Source organism: Rhinopithecus roxellana, chromosome 5 (genome assembly GCF_007565055.1).
Source record: "Rhinopithecus roxellana isolate Shanxi Qingling chromosome 5, ASM756505v1, whole genome shotgun sequence".
Classification (NCBI taxonomy): domain Eukaryota; kingdom Metazoa; phylum Chordata; class Mammalia; order Primates; family Cercopithecidae; genus Rhinopithecus; species Rhinopithecus roxellana.
In genome coordinates, this window is record NC_044553.1 from 161754064 (window position 1) to 161772395 (window position 18332).

The 18332-nt window shown below is 61.2% G+C and overlaps 1 protein-coding gene across 5 annotated transcripts; it reads left to right on the forward strand.

Annotated features, from left to right (window-relative positions):
• Positions 1–276: 276 nt before the first annotated feature.
• On the forward strand, positions 277–16660 carry EXOC3L4 (exocyst complex component 3 like 4). Of its 5 annotated transcripts, XM_030931077.1 has the most exons (14): positions 277–395; positions 4989–5110; positions 6369–6778; positions 8315–8969; positions 10178–10289; positions 10491–10613; positions 10959–11059; positions 11213–11293; positions 13024–13138; positions 13661–13780; positions 13867–14019; positions 14633–14754; positions 16139–16292; positions 16468–16660. In XM_030931077.1, the coding sequence occupies exons 3-14, from the start codon at positions 6385–6387 to the stop codon at positions 16612–16614; spliced, it is 2277 nt and encodes a 758-aa protein (XP_030786937.1). In that variant the 5' UTR covers positions 277–395; positions 4989–5110; positions 6369–6384; the 3' UTR covers positions 16615–16660. The 5 variants fall into 5 exon arrangements, with proteins under 5 accessions (XP_030786937.1, XP_030786934.1, XP_030786935.1 ...); XM_030931074.1 differs by lacking the exon at positions 277–395 and having other exon boundaries at positions 3811–5114; positions 13870–14019; positions 16468–16654; XM_030931075.1 differs by lacking the exon at positions 277–395 and having other exon boundaries at positions 3812–5114; positions 13042–13138.
• The last annotated feature ends 1672 nt before the right edge of the window (positions 16661–18332 follow it).

The following is an 18332-nucleotide window of genomic DNA, read 5'->3' on the forward strand; positions in this document are numbered from 1 at the left end:
AGGGGCTGGTGGTGTTTTAGGTGGCAGGCAGTGTCCACCCCCTGCTGCCTCGAGCCCTGAGTGCTGAGTTCTACAACCTTCCCCTCCCTTGTTCTCTGACCCTTGGACTGAGCCCTGAGCTGTCTGGAATGGAAAGCTGGAGTGACTGCCTCCGGAACGAAAAGGAAGTGGGAACTTCTTTGAAAGTGAAAGTATGGGGTCCCGGTGGGGGGTAGGGCTGTGGGTGGGGCCGGGTGGGCCTGGCAGGCGCTGACCATGGCTGGGAAGTCCCAGCTGTTGGTCACTCGCTCGGGCTGCTCTGGAGGCCTGATGGCCAGGGCCTGGCTCTGAGGGCCCCACGGGCCAGCTTCTCAGGTGGCTGCGTTCTTCCTGTGCCAAGGCTGCGTGCTCAGCAGGTATGTTCTGGGCAACTGGAGCAGGAGGGCATGGGGTGCTATGGGCAGGCAGGGGTGGCGACTCATGGGCTTGAGGACCTTTTCGGCTCTGCGTGTGGCCTTCCAGGCCAAGGGCCTTACTCAGAGTGCAGGCTGACCAGGCCAGAGGGCCAGCGCAAACCACAGTGGACACATGCATACCCGATACACAGGCAGACACGCTCAGGCAGAAGCACAGATAGACACGGAAGACACCAAGATGGGCATGCGGGCACAGACACAGACTCAGCAGCACTGGCAGACCCTCTGGGGACACTCCAGGGCAGAGTCATGCACATACAGGGAGACACTCTCAGGTCAACACACAGATGTGCAAAACCAATGCCCAGAAAAGTGTGCATATACCCATGCGCTCACGCTCAGGCGTCAGATTCACTTGCCTGGTTTCCCCGGGAAAGTACCAAGTACTAGCCATGGCTGGGGGCTGAGTCAGGCTCACTCCCTGCCTTGGGAGTCTCCTCGTCTCCAGGTTCTATAACTGTCCCTCTGTCATGGCAGGTGTGCCCAGGGCTTGGATCAGGCCCAGAGCAGGAGGTGTCGAACATGGTATGGGCTCAGCTGGTCGGGGAAGGCTTCTTGCGGGAGGAGCCATTTCTGCTGAGCCTTCAATGAGTTGACAACTGAAGAAGGAGGGGCTGAGCTCACTGTAGGCAGAGTGCAAAGGTGTGGAGGAGAGGTGGGTGCTTCTGAGTGATCAGAGCGAGGGAATGAGTTGGAACTGAAGCCAGAGGGGTCATTAGGAGAGGCCTTGAATGCCAAGCTAAGGACGGAGCTGTGCTGCTTCTGAGGGCAGCGGTGGCCCAGGGGGCTTATGCTTTGTTGCTACTGTGAAGGGAAGTCTTTTAAGTGTCTCTTTCTAATAGGCTTTGCTGGGGTACAGGAAAGGTATTGCTTGTATTTACATAATCAATGCACAGAACTTACTAAACCCTTTTATTAGCTCCAACAATTTTCAGTCTCAGATTTTCTTTTTTTTTTTTTTTTTTTTTGAGATGGAGTCTTGCTCTGTCGCCCAGGCTGGAGTGCAGCGGCCGGATCTCAGCTTGCTGCAAGTTCTGCCTCCTGGGTTTACACCATTCTCCTGCCTCAGCCTCCCAAGTCACTGGGACTACAGGCGCCCGCCACCTCTCCCGGCTAGTTTTTTGTATTTTTTTTTAGTAGAGACGGGGTTTCACCGTGTTAGCCAGGATGGTCCTCGATCTCCTGACCTCGTGATCTGCCCGTCTTGGCCTCCCAAAGTGCTGGGATTACAGGCTTGAGCCACCAAGCCCGGCCAAGTCTCCGATTTTCTAAGCCAACAATCATATCACCTATGAATAATGACAATTTAATCTGCTCCTTCCCAGTGTTTACCTCTCTTATCTATTTTTCTTTCCTTATTGTCTTAACTTGTTCTCCAGGCAAATGTTGAGGATTAAGAGTGGTGAGAACAAACATCCTTGTCATTTTCCTTATTTGCAGGGGCTGGAAGGAAAAGGAAAGTTTCCGAGGAAAGCTTTCAAAACCCGGTTTTGCACGTGCCTGGGCTTATATCCCAATCATTGTCCCTCCCGCTGTGCTCTCAGGCGATAGATGATTGGCTATTTCTTTACCTCCTCTTTTTGCCTAATTAGCATTTTTGTGAGCTCTCTTTACTACCTGATTGGTTGGGTGTGAGCTAAGTTACAAGCCCTGTATTTAAAGGTGGATGCAGTCACCTTCCAGCTAGGCTTAGGGATTCTTTTTTTTTTTTTTTTTTTTTTTTTTGCGACGGAGTCTCGCTCTGTCGCCCAGGCTGGAGTGCAGTGGCCGGATCTCAGCTCACTGCAAGCTCCACCTCCCGGGTTCATGCCATTCTCCTGCCTCAGCCTCCCAAGTAGCTGGGACTACAGGCGCCCGCCACCTCGCCCAGCTAGTTTTTTGTATTTTTTTTTTTTTTAGTAGAGACGGGGTTTCACCGTGTTAGCCAGGATGGTCTCGATCTCCTGACCTCGTGATCCGCCCGTCTCGGCCTCCCAAAGTGCTGAGATTACAGGCTTGAGCCACCGCGCCCGGCCGGCTTAGGAATTCTTAGTCGGACTAGGAAATCCAGTTAGTCCTGTCCCTCAGTCCCTCCTCTCAACAGGATAACCCAAGTGCTGTTGGGGAGGTTGGCCGACGACCACTCTAACTGCTAGGCAAGATTCTTATGACTGATCCTAGGAGGCAGCATCGAGGGGGCCTGGAAAGGAGAGCAGCTCGGAGGCTGTGATCAGGTGAAGGTGGATTGCAGGTGCGGAAGTGAGAGGGGACAAGCCCCGCACAGGGCTTCAGCCCAGGGCACAGTACAGGCAGTCACCTACAGAGGCTCCTTTGGAGCGTTGAGGAGTGGAGCGACGGCCCAGTCCCAGCGTAGGTGGGGAGGCTGGGGGGTGGGTGAGCACTGCAGAGTGATTGGGAGGATGAGGAGCAGCTACGGGAAGGAAGGTCTAGGGGAAAGCGGGGAGTAGAAGCTGAGGCTGGGGGTAGGGAGGGTGGGGAAGTTCAGACTTGACTTCTCGGTCACCGCTAGGGTGGCCCAGGGCGGGAGGTCTCAGTGGCCATGTCTCTGGTGGTTTCTTGCCCCTGCTGCTGGCCCCACAAAGGCTGTATTAGCCTGACCTGGGGAGAGTGGGACCCAGGGCTCAGGCCGGGCCTCAGTCTCCAGGGTCTTGCAATCAGGGAGCGGCAGCATAGGAGCCGGGGCCCCCTGGACCCTCCAGGCACTGGGGACAGAGAGACACAGAGAGAAAAGAGAGCCAGAGACAGTCCATGGGGGTGTGGGGAGGCAGGCACAGGGAGAGGCCAGGCGAGAGCCTTGGGGGGTGGAGGAGGGAGCTGAGAGGGGCCTTCAGGTCTCAGCCCTGCAGGCGCCAGCATGGCAGCACGCAGGCCAGTCAGAGGAGGCAGGGCGACCCTGACACCGATGTTCCCCCTGCTTCCAGGCTGTGCTCTGGGGTGACGGGGGTAGATGGACAGAGGCTGCCAGGCCAGTGCAGGAGGGCCACATCATCACAGGGACAATGCTGAGTGCCCACTGAGCAGATAGATGGTGATGGCAGGTGGTGCGAGACATCTGAACCCCGAGGTCCTGAAACCCAGGTCAGATTTGGCGAACAAACAGGGTGCAGGAAAGGGAATGGCGGGAGGGGAAGCTGGAGGCTGGGCGTGCAGCTGGGAGGACAGAGAGGAGGCTGGGTGGGATGCAGGTTGTCCGTGAACCCCAGGGGAAGCTGGTGAGGTGTCATCAGCGAGAGGCAGAGGTGGAGGAAGGAGGTTCCAGGATGGATGCCTGGCTGTGGGGCTCGGGCAGGAGGGAACCACGGAAGAGCTTAAAGCAGGGGAGTGACCTGGCTGGAGTTTTGCTTTCGGAAGGTCAAGAATGGCTTGGGAAGCTGTTGGGAGCTGCAGGGTCGAATGTGGCATGGCTGGAGGCTGAGGGGCCATCTAGGGACCTTACTGGCCCTTCAGCGAAGTTCTGGTTTGGGACAAAAGCAGGCTGAGTAGCCCTCAAGCCTCTGCCTATGTAACCTCCTAAGAGATTCACCTGCACAGCTGCCCCTTCTTACCCGGCCTTCCTCTAGGCTTCCTGGGAGAGGACCTCCACATCTGATCCCGCTCTGGGACCTGCTGACACCTTGGGTCTCCCCGCTGGGAGGGGGCCTTCTGGGCAGCAGTTCTGACTCCCTGGAGGTGGAGACACGGCCGGTCCCACCTCTGCTCCCAGCTCCAGGCAGGTTCCCCAGCCTGAGCTACGTGGCCAGGGGCAGACTCTGTCCCTCTGTGAGCCTCAGGTTCCTCGTCTGTGAAACGGGCAAATGACACCCCTAACTTTGTTGTCACAGTAGCTGATCTGTGTCAGGCATCGACGTGGGCACACAGTAGGTGCCTACTAAGTGTGAGCTCTCCCAAACAAGAAGGCGGGGCTTGACTTGTCCTTGCCCCACATCCCAGCCTCCGTCCCCTTGACAGCGGTGGATGCGGCGTGTGCCGAACTGAACTGTTCTCCTCACGACACCCCTGCCCGGCTGGGCGCCAGCCCCCATGCCAAGCATGGAGGGGCACCAGGGAGAGAGAGGGGAATGGAGGCTGGGACAGATGGCGCCCTGAAGTGTGTGGGTCACGTCCGAATCAGGCAGCGTCCCTGAACCCTGGCGCTGGGGGAAGTCGCCAACCTGTGGCCAGGGCGGGGCTGATAAGCCCCATCAATCACCTGGCTCTCCCACCCCGGCCTCCATCCCGCTGCTTAGCTGCTTCCGTGTCTCTCCCACCCCGGCCTCCATCCCGCTGCTTAGTCACCTCCGTGTCTCTCCCACCCCGGCCTCCATCCCGCTGCTTAGCTGCCTCCATGTCTCTCCCACCCCGGCCTCCATCCCGCTGCTTAGTCACCTCCGTGTCTCTCCCACCCCGGCCTCCATCCCGCTGCTTAGCTGCCTCCATGTCTCTCCCACCCCGGCCTCCATCCCGCTGCTTAGTCACCTCCGTGTCTCTCCCACCCCGGCCTCCATCCCGCTGCTTAGTCACCTCCGTGTCTCTCCCACCCCGGCCTCCATCCAGCTGCTTAGTCGCCTCCGTGTCTCTCCCACCCCGGCCTCCATCCAGCTGCTTAGTCACCTCCGTGTCTCTCCCACCCCGGCCTCCATCCAGCTGCTTAGCCGTCTCCAGGAACCTCAAGGAAGGTAGGTAGGTAGGCCTCTGCTGGACCCAGCAGGCACCTTGCTGGAGGGCGAGGGTGGGTGGGGGTCTGGGCCCTGCTCACCTTGGTGTCATTCCACCCCAGCAAACTGGGGCCTGGGGAGGCACACTTCCTGCCTGATGTCACCCAAGGGTTGGGTGGTGGGTCAGGCCGGGGCTTTGGTCCTGGTACCTGGGTGGGGGGCCCTGGGGCTGGGCTAGGGGCAGGTTCAGCCCTTCTTTGGCCCCAGTTTCTCCCAGGGGAAAGTGAGGCTTTGCCAGCCTAATGCCCTCCCCAACCCATGGCCCAGCTTGTGCAATGGGGTGGGTGGGAGGCCCCCTCCTCTCTCCCAACCTAAAGCCAGGAAAGCAAAAGCTCCTAAGGCTGGAAGGGGGTGTGGGTGGAGCCTGGCAGGCCAGGGTGCTGAGGGCCCTGGGGGAGCAGAAGCAGCCACAGCTCAGCCACTCCCATGTCCCTGGGACACCCCCCCTCCATTCCCTGTGTTGGGGAGGGGCCAGAGCACGCTATGGTGAAGAGGGGGAGGAGTGGGGGGAGGGGGAGAGGCAATGGGTGGGAAACAGCGTGGAGAACCCCCCAGTCCCTGGTTAAATATAGACCCGAGGCTCCTCCTGCTGCCGGCCCTGTGGCTGCACAGCCATGATAAGCAGCAGGGTGGCCTTGACCACTGCCCTCAGGCCCCACACCACCTCAGCAAACTGCGACACCCGGGGAAGGGGTGGGCTCTCATGGGGGTCCCTGCCCTCCCCTTTGAGCCAAAGTAGTCAGGCCTTTTGGGCTGAAGTGGGGTGAACTGAGGGACCTGCAGGGCAGTGAAGGAGCTGGTGGGGGCTGGGGGGAGGGTGAAGGCCTGGATGTGGCTGCTGGTCCTGCCCTTGCGTGTTGTGAGCTGTGGTCTGGACCGGGCCCCAGAACCTACACGTCAATGCCCTTCTGCAATTCTAATGGGAGGGTCTGGCCTGGCAGGCGAAGTGATGGTGGGCACCTGGGGAGACCCTCTTTGGGGGATGGTCTCAGGAAGGGCTCCTGATGGAAGCAGCTGTCTATATCTCCGTGCCCAGCTGTGGCCTGGCACACTGAGGGCTCTCGCCAAGAGAGTGGCCTGGTGATGCTTCTTTTTGACAGCCTGAGGGCTGCCTCCTCTGGGGAGCCTTCCTTGACCAAGCCCCTGGGTGTGGCCAGGCCCCCCAGGGCCACACCACGTTTCTGCGTCTGCTCCTGTGGCCACTCCTTCTTGCCCTCAGCTCTCCTGCTGCCAAGATGCCATCGCCACAGACAGAGACTCCTGGGCTGGAGCTGCAAAGTCCCAAGGAGGCTGAGGAGTCGCAGACTCCAGCCCAGGGCTCCTGGCGAACAAGCAGCAGGAAAGAGCCCAATGCCCACTGCAAGGATGGCACAAGGCTGGGCCTGGGCACCTTGAGGCAGGCCTTCTCCCGGGCCAGCCAACGGGCTTTGACCCAGGTCTCCAAGGAGGATACGGGCCTGTTCCGGCCAAGCTCCTGCTCCCTGTTCCGGTCCTTCCGGCAAGCCCTGGATGGGGGCCCAGCTGCCGGCCATGTCCAGGCCACTCCTGAGGTGCCCTCGGGGGTCATGAACGGTGTCAGCCAGCAGGCATCCACTGGGGCAGCGTCTGAGGAACTGAAACCCGAGGCAGGTAAGGGCCTCAGAAACAACAGTAAATATGAAAGGAAACGGGCGAGAGGTTGTGGCAGCTGAGCTGAGGTTTCTGGAAAGGCTCTCCTCCCTAGCTCCCCAAACCCCGGCCCCGGACACGTGCACTTATTTATTTATTTGAGACAGGGTCTCCACTCTGTCACCCAGGCTGGCATGCAGTGGTGCAATTACAGCTCACTGTGACCTTGACATCCTGGGCTCCAGCGATCCTCCCACCTCAGCTTCCTGAGTAGCTGGGACTACAGGTGTGAGCCACTGCACCCGGCTAAATGTTTTTTTCTTTTTTTTTTTTTTTGAGACTGAGTCTCACTCTGTTGCCCAGGCTGGAGTGCAGTGATGCGATCTCAGCTCACTGCAAACTCCACCTCCCTGGTTCAAGTGATTCTTCTGCCTCAGGCCCCCAAGTCGCTAGGACTACAGGTGCCCACCACCACACCTGGCTAAATTTTTTTTTTTTTTATTTTGTATTTTTAGTAGAGACGGGGTTTCACCATATTGACCAGGTGGGTCTTGAGCTCCTGACCCTGTGATCCGCCCCCTTGGCCTCCCAAAGTGCTGGGATTACAGGCGAGAGCCACTGTGCCTGGCCTAATTTTTTAAATTTATTTTTATTTTTTTTGTAGAGATAAGGTCTTGCTATTTTGTCCAGGCTGGTCTCAAACTCCTGAGCTCACCCAATCCTCCTGCCTTGGCCTCCTGAAGTGCTGGGTTTACAGGCGTGAGTCACCATGCCCAGCTGGACAATTGCACTTTAAATTCTCGCAATATCTCTGCAATGGGAGCCCCCCTCATTGGGCAGATGAGAAAAGTGAGGCTCAGACAGGTGGAGTGACTTGCCTCAAATCTCACAGCATGGAGAATGGGACTTGAACCCAGATCTGCATGGCCGGCCCCAGATACCCAGCCTCTCCATGACCTGTCATAGCCTGGCTCCTGGCCAAACTAGGGCCATGCATATAGTTGATCACAGGGTTGCAGAGGGTGCAAAGGCTTGCAGAGGTACCCGGAGGGAAGGTCAGGGGGATTGGCCAGAGGAGGATACACTGGGGTTGGGAAGAGGGGGACACGGTAGAGGTGGAGAGCTCCTGTTGGGTGGAGGCTGGCGGAGAGCAAGGAGCAGCAGGAATGTAAAGCTGGACAGGGCAGGAAACGCCCCGCCTGAGCTCAGACCCTATTAGACCTGCAATCAGGGCTAAGCTTGAGGCTATCAGGTCCGGCTCAGCTGGGAGTGCAAGGTGGGTGTGGGAGCCAGGCGGAAGGTAGGGGTTGACCCAGATTGCTCTGTTCAGCCAGGCTTGGGGCCCCAGGTTCTGCCTCTTCAAAGGTGACTCTAAGGAAGGGTTTCCGGCAGCTGGGGCCTGTTGTTCCTGGAGCAGGCCTTCAGCTGGGCTGGGGCATCTGGTAGAGGCCAGGCAATCCAGCCCCGATGGACTGAGTCGCGGCCTGCAGGTCTTCGTCCAGGTCGGGGTCTTGGGGCGGTCTCTCTCACCGCCCCTCTTCTCGCCTGCCTATGCAGAAGGCAAATCCGTGGCCGACCTCATTACTGAACGGCAACTGCTGGCGGCCTTCGAACAGCTTCTGCGCCTGGAGACACGGCTGGTGGCGGAGAAGGCCTCGCGCACCTTTGAGCAGGACCCCACGGCCTTCGCGCGGCGCGCCATGGACGTGTGCCTGCATTACGACGGACTGGCAGCCGAGCTCAGCGCCATCGTGCGCGAAACGCTGGGCAGCGACGGCGTGGACGCGGCCGTGCTGGCCGAGCTGGCCCGCGTGGTGAACGCGGAGGAGGAGGCCCACCGCTCGCCCCCCGACGACGGCGACTTCCTGCGCACGCCGCGCCACTGGCGCCAGCACTGGGAGGAGGCGGTGCGGCGGAGCGCTCAGGAGCGCGTGCGGCGGCCGGGCGCGGGGTGGGCCTCTGCGGCGGCGGAGGGCGCCTCGGGGCTGGCCCAGCTTCTGGCAGAGCTGGGCGGCTCGGTTCGCCGGGATCTGCAGAAGGTGCGGCAGGAGGTGCAGCCCGCTTATGCGGCGGCCGGCTTCCCGGCGTGGGAAGTCTATCTGCGCGCCTTCCACAGCGCGGTGGCCCAGCGCCTGCAGGAACTCGCGCGCGACGCCCGCGGCTGCGAGCAGCTCTATGTCCTGCTAGACTGGGCCGCCAACGTCTATGGCAGGTGAGCCTCGGCCAGGGCGCCAGTGGAGAGGACGGCTGCCGCTTCCCCCGCAGGCCTTGGGGAGCCCGCTTTGAGGAGCACCAGGCCTTTCTTCTCTGTTCCCTCCCTGGGAGAGGGCTGAGAGCCGAGGGCTTCTACATGCTTTCCTCGACGGGTTAGGCCGTGGGGCGCTCTCGCCCCAGGTTTTCTAGGGGTCACCCATACACAGTTCCAGAATTTGAAGTTTCCGCGGGGAGGTTCCCATGGGAGTAGGGCCTGTGCTGGTCCACCAAGTGCCTTTGGGCGCATCAGAAAAGGGCACATCTTGGCCAGGCACCGTGGCTCACACCTGTAATCCCAGCAGTTTGGGAGGCTGAGGGGGCTGATCACCTGTCAGGAGTTCGAAATCACCCTGGCCAACACGGTGAAACCCCATCTCTACAAAAATACAAAAATTAGCCAGACATGGTGGCAGGCACCTGTAATCTCAGCTATTCCGGAGGCTGGCACCCGTAATCTCAGCTATTCCGGAGGCTGAGGTAGGAGAATCACTTGAACCCGGGAGGCGGAGGTTGCAGTGAGCCGAGATCACGCTGCTGCACTCCAGCTTGGGCGACAGAGCAAGACTCAGTCTCAAAAAAAAAAAAAAGAAAAGAAAAGAAAAAAACGCGAAAAGGCACCCCGCTAGGCCGGACTCAACCCCCGTGGGTTCACAGCGCTTGGCGTGGGTTCACCCGTGCTATCCCCTCTGGACGGGCATCAGAGTTCAGGGTACAGCCTGCGGGGAGCGGCCACCTCCAGCTCTGTGCCTGGGATGAGGGTGGATTGCGTTCCCTGCGGAACGGTTCCCAGCCCCACCGGCAGGAGCGCCCGCGGAGGTGGGGGAGGTTGCCTGAAGTCCCGCACTCCTTAAATTTCTCCTTAAATTGTGTGGGGTCAGACCTGTGTCCGCCCCGCTGTGGGCCTCCCTGCTGTGGATTGGAGGTTGACCGACCCCTGAGCTGTGTTTGAGGAGAAGGCGGAGTGCCATCTGGGTAGCCGCCCTTCAGCATTCTGCAGGAAAGCAGGAACCCAGCTGTCAGAGGCTTCCGGGGAGGGAGTGTGGCATGGCAGCCTGGAGGCGTGTGTGCGTGTGTGTGTGTGTGTGTGTGTGTGTACAGATGCCCAGGTTCGGGATTGCTGCCGCATCGGAGCCGCGCCCGCCCTCAGCCCCCTGCCCTGCCTTCCAGTCCTGACTTCCTGGGCCCCCCGGGCCTGGCGCTGCCCGCCGAGCCCCTGCCCCCGCTCCTGGCGCCCGACGTGTGGGCCCGACTGGAGAGCGACTACACCAGCTTCCTGGAGGTCAGGCCGGGCGGGTCAGGCTGGAGGGGGCGGGCCCTGGGGGGATGTGCGGCGCCCAGGCTAGCCGCCGCCAGGGCTGGCGCCGGTTCATCCTGTGGCCCCCGGCGCGGGCTTGTGACCCGACAGGGCGGCCCTAATCCCGGACGGCGCGGGACGGGGTCCGGGAGGGTCTCACCGCGGCCCCATCCCTTCTCTCCCCAGGCCAAGATCGCAAGCTGCTTCGACAACATCTTGCAGCTGGAGCAGAGTCACTGGGCGGCCGCCGAGGACCCCGAGGTGCTGCAGGGCCTTTACCAGGCGCCGCTCTCCGTGGACGTCCACATGGTGAGGCCGGGAGAAGGGGCTGAGAAGGGGCGTGTGGTCAAGCCTCACGCACACGGTGGCGATACCCAGAACGAATTCCTATCCAGTCCCAACCAACTCTTCCGTTAGATGGGAGCCTGAGGCCCCACGTGGGGGGAAATCGGGGACCCCCGGCGCGCCGACGGGCTGGGAGGCTGCAGGATGGGGGTTTGCAGGAGTTGACTCTCGGTTGGGCGGCTGAAAGCTGGAGGAGCCAAGACTGAGAGACACAGCGGGGCGGGCTGGAGGTGTGGCGGGACTACCAGGGGAGCCGCGGCCTCAGGTCTTCGGCTGGGACGCACGCTCAGTGCAGGACTTCGCTCGCAGCTCGTGGCTGAGCACGTGAAGGCGGCCGGCGCCATCTCCGCGGAGCTGGAGGCCACCACCCTGCGAATCTGCACACGGGCGCTCGGCCTCTTCGTGCCCAGGTGCGGACGCATCCTAAGTAGGGGAGCGACCCAGCCTGGTGTGCTCTGCAGGTGGGAGGGAGGAGTCTGCGTAGGGACCTGATTGGGAGGGTGGACCCAGGGTCATCGCGCAGCCAGGGAGGGTCCCCAGAGGCTCTCTGTATCCTGTCCTAGGTTTGAAAAGGCTTTTCTGGCGTCGGAGGCGGTGAGCGAGCCCCACCTGGGCGCCTACATCAACGCCTGCGAGGAGCTCAGGTAGGGCTCGCCCGCTCCTGCACAGGCGCGGCGTGACCAGCAGGGGGCACGCGAGCGCCGGGAAACTGGATGGAAGGGAGTGCGCGCGCGTGGAGGGGGCAGAGGTGAGGAGTGTTGTGTGTTTGTGTCTGTGTGTTGGTGGATCTGAGGGGTGTGTGTGCAGCAGAGTTGAGGGGTGTGTGTGTGTGCGTGATGGAGCTGAGGGTGCGTGTGCGTGTGTGCATGTGTGGAGAGCTGAGGGTGTGTGATGTGCGTGTGTTTGGCAGAGCTGAGGGGTGTGTGTGTGTGTCAGAGCTAAGAGGTGTGTGTGCATGTGCGTGCAGGGGTGGAACTGAGTGGTGTGTGTGTGTCAGAGCTGAGGGGCGTGTGCCGTGTGCATGTGTGTGTGTGTGTGTGTGTGTGTCCATCTGGGCGGAGGCCCTGGGGGAGTGTGGGCAACTCTTCAAGGCTGAGCAGAGGTGGAGGGTTCCAGCTCCCTGCCTGCTGCCCTGGTTCTGCTTTTCCCTCCCTTCATCCCAGACAGCATTTCTTCCATTTTGGGACACCTCCTCCTCTGGGAAGCCTCCCTCAGCCTGCACCCTGGGCTGTGTTGGGGTGAGGTCTGGGTCTCTGTGCCCCCAGAAGGCAGAGGCCCTCCCTGTGGGCTGCCAGTGGCTGTTGGCCTTCTGTGCCCTGAGCTCCAGGCCAGGCCTCAGCAGATGCGGCAGCACGGAGGGCAGCCAGCGCCGGAGGCACAGACTGAGCCACCCCGTCTGGGTTCATCCTTTTTCAAAAGTTTGTGAATTGTAATGTCCCGAAGTACTTCTCGTTTATCTGACTTCAGAGAGCAGCTGTGCCACCTGCTGGCTGTGTGCTCAGGGGCAAGCCGCCTCCCCTCTGTGGCTCTTTTGCCACCTGTCAAATAGGATCCGAGCACCTGCTCCCTGGGGCGGTGTGGGAACTCTGTGCCTTAGGGAACTCAGTTCCCATTGGCTCTTTGTGAGCATGCGTGAGTGCCAGGCACTTTGTGAATGCCTTCCCTGCCTGACAGGTCTCATCCCAAGTGCAGTACACCCACACACAGGTGCAGAGCACAGCCTGGAAAGCAGGTGCCACTTGCCCATGGCCATGCAGCCAGGAAGTGGTGGGGCTGAGACTTGAACTCGGCCTGCCTATATCCAAAGCATGACCATGAGGCACGGCTTCTCCAACACTCTCTTGTCCTTAATCTGTGCCAGGTTTGTCCTTGGCCCTGGGACCCTGGTGTTTCAGCTCCAGGGAGCGTTCTCTGACCCTTGGTAGGCAACCTCTGGCCAAACCATTGATGGAACTCCAGCCTGCCCTACTGTGTCCCTGGCTGTGGGGACTAGGTGTAGCCTGGCCCTCAGTTTCCTCAACAGTGAAATAGGGACATTGTCACATTCAGGGGGCAGTTATGAGGCTCAAAGTAGGGTGTGCTCCAGGCATGGCTATGCCGCACTGTTTATCACCAAGAGGAATGGAAGGTCTGTCTCTGTCCCAGAGCTGCCAGAGGGGAAAGGGTCACTCACCCCCTGACCCACCCCACTGTGACTGGCTCCCTGGGCTTCTGTGCTGTCCCCCACTTGACTCTGCTTGCAGGCAGCTACACTGGGGAGCCCCATGGGCTGCCCTTCACATTGTCATCTCAGTGAGTGGAGCTGTGTCCCTGGCCCTGTTCCCCAGCCTGGTCTCCCTTGCCCACCTCATCGCTGGTCCTGGTCACTCCGCAGGACCGGTATTCTCTCCAGGTTCCCAGGAACTCTAGAGGAGCTGGAGAAGCCCCTGGTGGCGGCCACCTGCAGCTTCCAGAAGCACCTGCTTCAGGGCTTGCAGCGTGAGTTGCAGGTGACTGTGACAGGCCCTCTCTCCCCACTTCCCATGCCCAGGAGGTACCCTCTATTTCCTAGAGCCTGGAGGCCCAGGCCACAGCGTTCATTTATTCCAGGGGCCAGCTCATGGGTGTGTGTAGGGTAGTGGGCAGGGGACCCAGGTAAGGTCCCAGCTGAGCAGGGGCGGCTGGGAGACGCCTGCCTTCTCGCTTCAGTTTCCAGCTCTTAGTGGTCACCCCCGAAGCCTGGGACGGTGGGTCCACAGATCCAGGCCCGGGGTCCTCCCCCAGTCCCTCAAGGCTTCCCCGGGGCACACCCTGAGCAGATCTGACTGGACAAACTCAAACCCTGCCCCTGGATCTTGGGGCCCGGGAGAGGCATTCTGGGAAAGGGCTCCTGATATATAACCTGTGGCTAGGAGAGGGAATGGCGCCCCAAACCCAGGAGGGGAGGGTCAGGAGTGGCACACTGGGCTTCGAGGGAGGGTTAGGTTGGGGGGTAGTGCACATATACAGACTCCCCGCCCCTCTTTCCCCAGCCACTCTTCAGGGTTGTGTGCACCAGGGACTGGCTGACGCAGGACTGGCTGCGTCCCCTCATGGACAAGGTAGTGAGGTTCACCGGTCATCTCCAGCGTGTGGCCCAGCCACGGGCACAGGTACCACAAGGGGGAGGGCCCTGGCAGGGCTGTGCCCATGGTTGGGGCTGTTGACTCTGACCCTGACCCTGACCCTGGTCGCCCAGGAGACTCTGCAGGAGGTGCACCGGTTTGTGGTCCGCGAGTACCTGGCACAGGCGCTGAGGCCACGGAAGCGGTTCTGGGCCATGGAGCGCATGCGTGGCTCCCAGAAGATGAGCCTGGATGCCCAGGCCATCAGCGACACCTTCCAGGGCCTGGTAGGGGCGACGTCTGACTGCCCCTCGGTGCTCGCCTCTGTGCGGGGAGGGGTGGCAGTGACTAGGGCCATAGCGCCAGAAGGGCTTTTGGCGGGAGTGGTTCTCCTGACTCTGGATGGGGTGGAACAGGGACTGGGGCGCCTGTGGGGCTGGGGGGTGGGGTGAACCAGGTGGGAGGGCGGCACTTTGCAGACATTTGCATACAGTTTGCAGGGCTGCAGGGAAGGGGTGAAGGTCACAGCCCCATCTCATGGTCAGGGTCTGTGGGAGGTGTTCCCCACCTCAGGCCAGAACCCTCAGAGTGGAGGCACCAGCGCCCCTGCATACCCCTTGTCTGCCCCCAGCAGCAGCACTCTCAGGCTGGCCTCGGTTTTCCTGTCCGAGCAGGATGGGATCAGAAGGGAGATGACTGCTGTGTGGCTCACGAGCCCTTGGTGCCCAGGCACACTCCTGTTCTGTTTTCGGGGGAGGCAGTCCTGGCACTGAGCTGAAGTGACTGCAGGAGGGCGGACGCTGCAGGAGGGCTGACCTTGCGCTGACCTGGTGCTCCTGCAGGTGTTGGAGCAGGGGTGGGGAGAGGGCTCCTGGGGCAGGTGGCAGTTCTGTCTCGCAGGGTTCCGAGGCCACATGGTTGGACCAAGCCATCCAGTGTGTGGCCGAGATCCTGGGCGAGACTTACAAAGACGACATCCAGCGGCACCTGGAGACTCTCATCCGGAGCTACCCCGACATCAGGTGCGTACCCCACCTGCTTCCACTAACTTCCTACCAGAGCTTTGGGGCCAAGGGGCTGGTATTGGAGGGACCCCAGCCCGTACCTGACTGCCCAGGGACCTGGAGACCAGAGGCAGGAGGTAGGCCTTGGACCCTCAGACCCTCAAGGCTGGAGGGGGTATGGAGAGCACCCCTTCCTTCTCCTAATCTGTTCTCGGCCATCCTCCATCAGCCCTACCGGGGGTGGCACACCTCCAGTCCTGGAATCCAAGGGGGAAGGTGGGCCCCCCACCCCTGGGGAGAAAGCCCTCTCTGAAAGCCAGGGGATTCTGAGATCGGGTCAGGAGGAAGGGTTTTGATCCCGGGTTGTGCTGGGGCGACTGGTGAGTCATCCAAGCTTTTGGAAATCCCGGCTCAAATCTCTCCAATCCCATTCATTTGAAGATTCTGGGATGTGGAGCTCACAGAAAGTCCCTGGTTCATCCCCTTCCCTGGGCCACCCTGCCATGGGGTGGGGGAAGATTCCCTGGCCCCAGCTGGCCTGTATTCCAGGCTGTGGCTCAGAGAGAGAGTGGCCCTCATGGCACCCTGGGGGTTCCCCTCCAACTACTCCCCCACCCCGTTAGCCCCATCACCCGCAGTTGCATCATCCCCTCCCTTCCTCTCCACCACCTGCCCCCCCCCCGTCTCCCTCTCCACCCTGCCCCTGTGTCTCCCTCCCTCCCTCTCCACCCTGCCCCTGTGTCTCCCTCCCTCCCTCTCCACCCTGCCCCTGTGTCTCCCTCCCTCCCTCTCCACCCTGCCCCTGTGTCTCCCTCCCTCCCTCTCCACCCTGCCCCTGTGTCTCCCTCCCTCCCTCTCCACCCTGACCCTGTGTCTCCCTCCCTCCCTCTCCACCCTGTCCCCATGTCTCCCTCCCTTCCTCTCCACCCTGCCCCCCAACCCCGTGTCTCCCTCCCTCCCTCTCCACCCTGCCCCTGTGTCTCCCTCCCTCCCTCCCTCTCCACCCTGCCCCCCCACCCCGTGTCTCCCTCCCTCTCCACCCTGCCCCCCAACCCCGTGTCTCCCTCCCTCTCCACCCTGTCCCTGGGTCTCCCTCCCTCCCTCTCCACCCTGTCCTCGGGTCTCCCTCTGTGCCACTGCGTGGGCTCTTCCCCACTCTGCACATCCGTCTCCTGTGCCCCTTCAAGCCCAGCTATGGTGGCCCCCCCTCCCCTGCCGGCCCACGCTCTGCCCCCTCCCCCCGCACTGCTCTTCCTGGCCTCAGTCAATCTGACCTCCCTGACCCACTCCTGGAATGCAGAGTGACTCACACTAACTCCCAAGCCCATGGGTTCCCCTCATCCTGGGGCTGGGGATGTTGCAGAGGTGTAAGCCTGCAGTGAGCGCCCGCATGTCTCTGCAGGCGGGACCACATACTGGCCATCCTGGCGCTGCGCCGACTGGGCTGCCGGCGGAACCAGCATCTCTTGCAGCACACCCAAGACTTGCTGAGAGCTGCAGCTGGGGTGGTGGGTGCGGAGGCTCCCCGGGGCCGTGTGCTCTTTGAGGAGATCAAGGTGCCCAGTGCCATAGCTGTGCGAATCACCTGTATCTAGTTCTCTCTGGCTCGAGAGGGGGCTAGCCGGTGGCAGGGGGCTGTGGTCAGTGGGGTTCAGCCAAGAGCCCAGGGAGTCACTCTGGGCCCTGCCCCCAACTCTGACACTGCAGTTAGGGAATTTTTGTCGTCAGCAGCCAAGCACAGCTGTCCGGCCAGAAGGAGCAGCCGTGCAGGAGGCATTTCAGGCATTGGTCGGGAGCGTTTTGGGGCCGCAGAGCTCTCAGTGCTGCCTGTCATGGAGAGCCTCCCACCCGACTGTCCGGCTTCCCCCTCCAGTCTGAAAGTGAAGAGCAGAGTATTTATTTAAAAAATAAATGTGAATTAAAATGGTGCCTCCCTAAGGAGTGGGCAGGGCATGGGGGGCCTGGGTCCCGGTGTGCTGAAGGACCAGGCCGGAGGCTCTCTGGTGACACCATTTGGTGGGTGGCCCTCTGGTGTCCGTGGAAGCCATGGGAAGACTGAGGCAGGTCCAGAGCAGGGAAGTGGCTGCCCCCACCACGGCACGGTCCACTGGCCTTGTGCCCGCTCAGCCTCGTCTCAGCCAAGGCAGAGTTGGGGCTTCCTGGGGACAAAAAGAGGCCAAGACTGGTTCTGCAGCTTGAAGAATTTGGGTTAGATGTGGGAGGGACTTCCCAGCAGTGAAAGTTGTCAAGTTACTGCAGGGGTTGTGTCACCCATGGAGTGTGTGTCCGGGAGTGACCATGAGATGTCAGCAATGGAGGCAAGCATGAGGCGACAGCTGCAGTGTGCACCTGCATCCCCGCTTCTCTCCGCAAAGCTGCCACTGAAACTTGAAGCCTGCGGGGCTGGGTTGCTGGGAAACCCGTTTGCATTGGCAGCCGGGCTTGCCGGGGAGGCTGGAAGTTGAGATAAGGAGATTTCCAGGGAGCAGCTGAGACAGGTGGTGACAGGTGCCCCTCCCAGCCCTCCACAGTGGGCCCCCATAGTGTCTCTGGGCCTGACCCCGACCCTGGCGGGAGTGGGGGGCAGGTGACCGCAGGTGGGCCAAGATTCCAAGAGCTCCACGAATTTGGGTCGCCTGAGGACAGGGTAAGGGGTCTGAAAGGCTCTGGTGCCAGGCAGACAGGGGGCGTGTCTCTCCCTGTTCCCTCCAGGCCCCCTCCCTGCACTGTGGACAGTCAGGGGGCAGTTCCCTGGGCAGACCTGCCCTGGTTCCTATGCCAGGGCTGGGACCTGGAGCCTGAGTCTTGCTGGGGCTAGAGCCTGGGGGTTGAGTGCCCAGGGCTTGTCTGTCTCTTCTGGGAGCAAGTGCTGGGGCAGTACCCTCCTCCATGGGGGCACCAGGGCTGGAGGCCAGGAGCAGGGCAGGCTGAGGCAAGGGAATATCCAGACGTCCCCTGGCAGGGTGGGGCAGGTGGGGCAGGAATGAGGAAGTTGGCGTTCCCCATCTCCAGGGTTGAGGTGGGGGCGGGTTTGTGATGCTAGTGCCAATAAGCAATTCCCATCCCTGATGGGAAGACCGAGGCTGGCAGAGAACAGAGGTCGGCACTGCGTCATGCTGGGGATCTTCCCAGCCAGAGGCCAGAAGGGCATGTCTTTTCCTAGGGGAGGGGTCCAAGAGATGGCAAGTGATTGACAGATCAGCCTCTCCCTTGCTTGACCCCACCCCTGACCTGGTGGTGGCCATGAGTGTCCCAGGCAGGGTTCATCAGAGGGGAGAAGGGAGGGCTTGGCCTGGTCTGGTCCTGGTCAGGTTCTCCCCAAGGAGCTCCTGCCACTCCCTTCCCCACCGTTCTGTCTCAGACTCCTCACTGAGGAGCTGGAGCCGGAGGGTCCTGGGGCTGGGCTGTGGGGTTGGGGAGGGGGTTCTGTCCTGGCTCTGCCACTTCCCACCTGTGAGAATGCAGGCAGGTTCCTTTATCTCACTATGCCTCATTTTCTTCCAGCTGTGAAATGGGGGTGCTGTCAGTGCCTCCTCCGCTGGGGAGGGTGAAGTCAGAGCCAGTCATAAGGCCAGGGCCCTGGCCTCCCTATGACG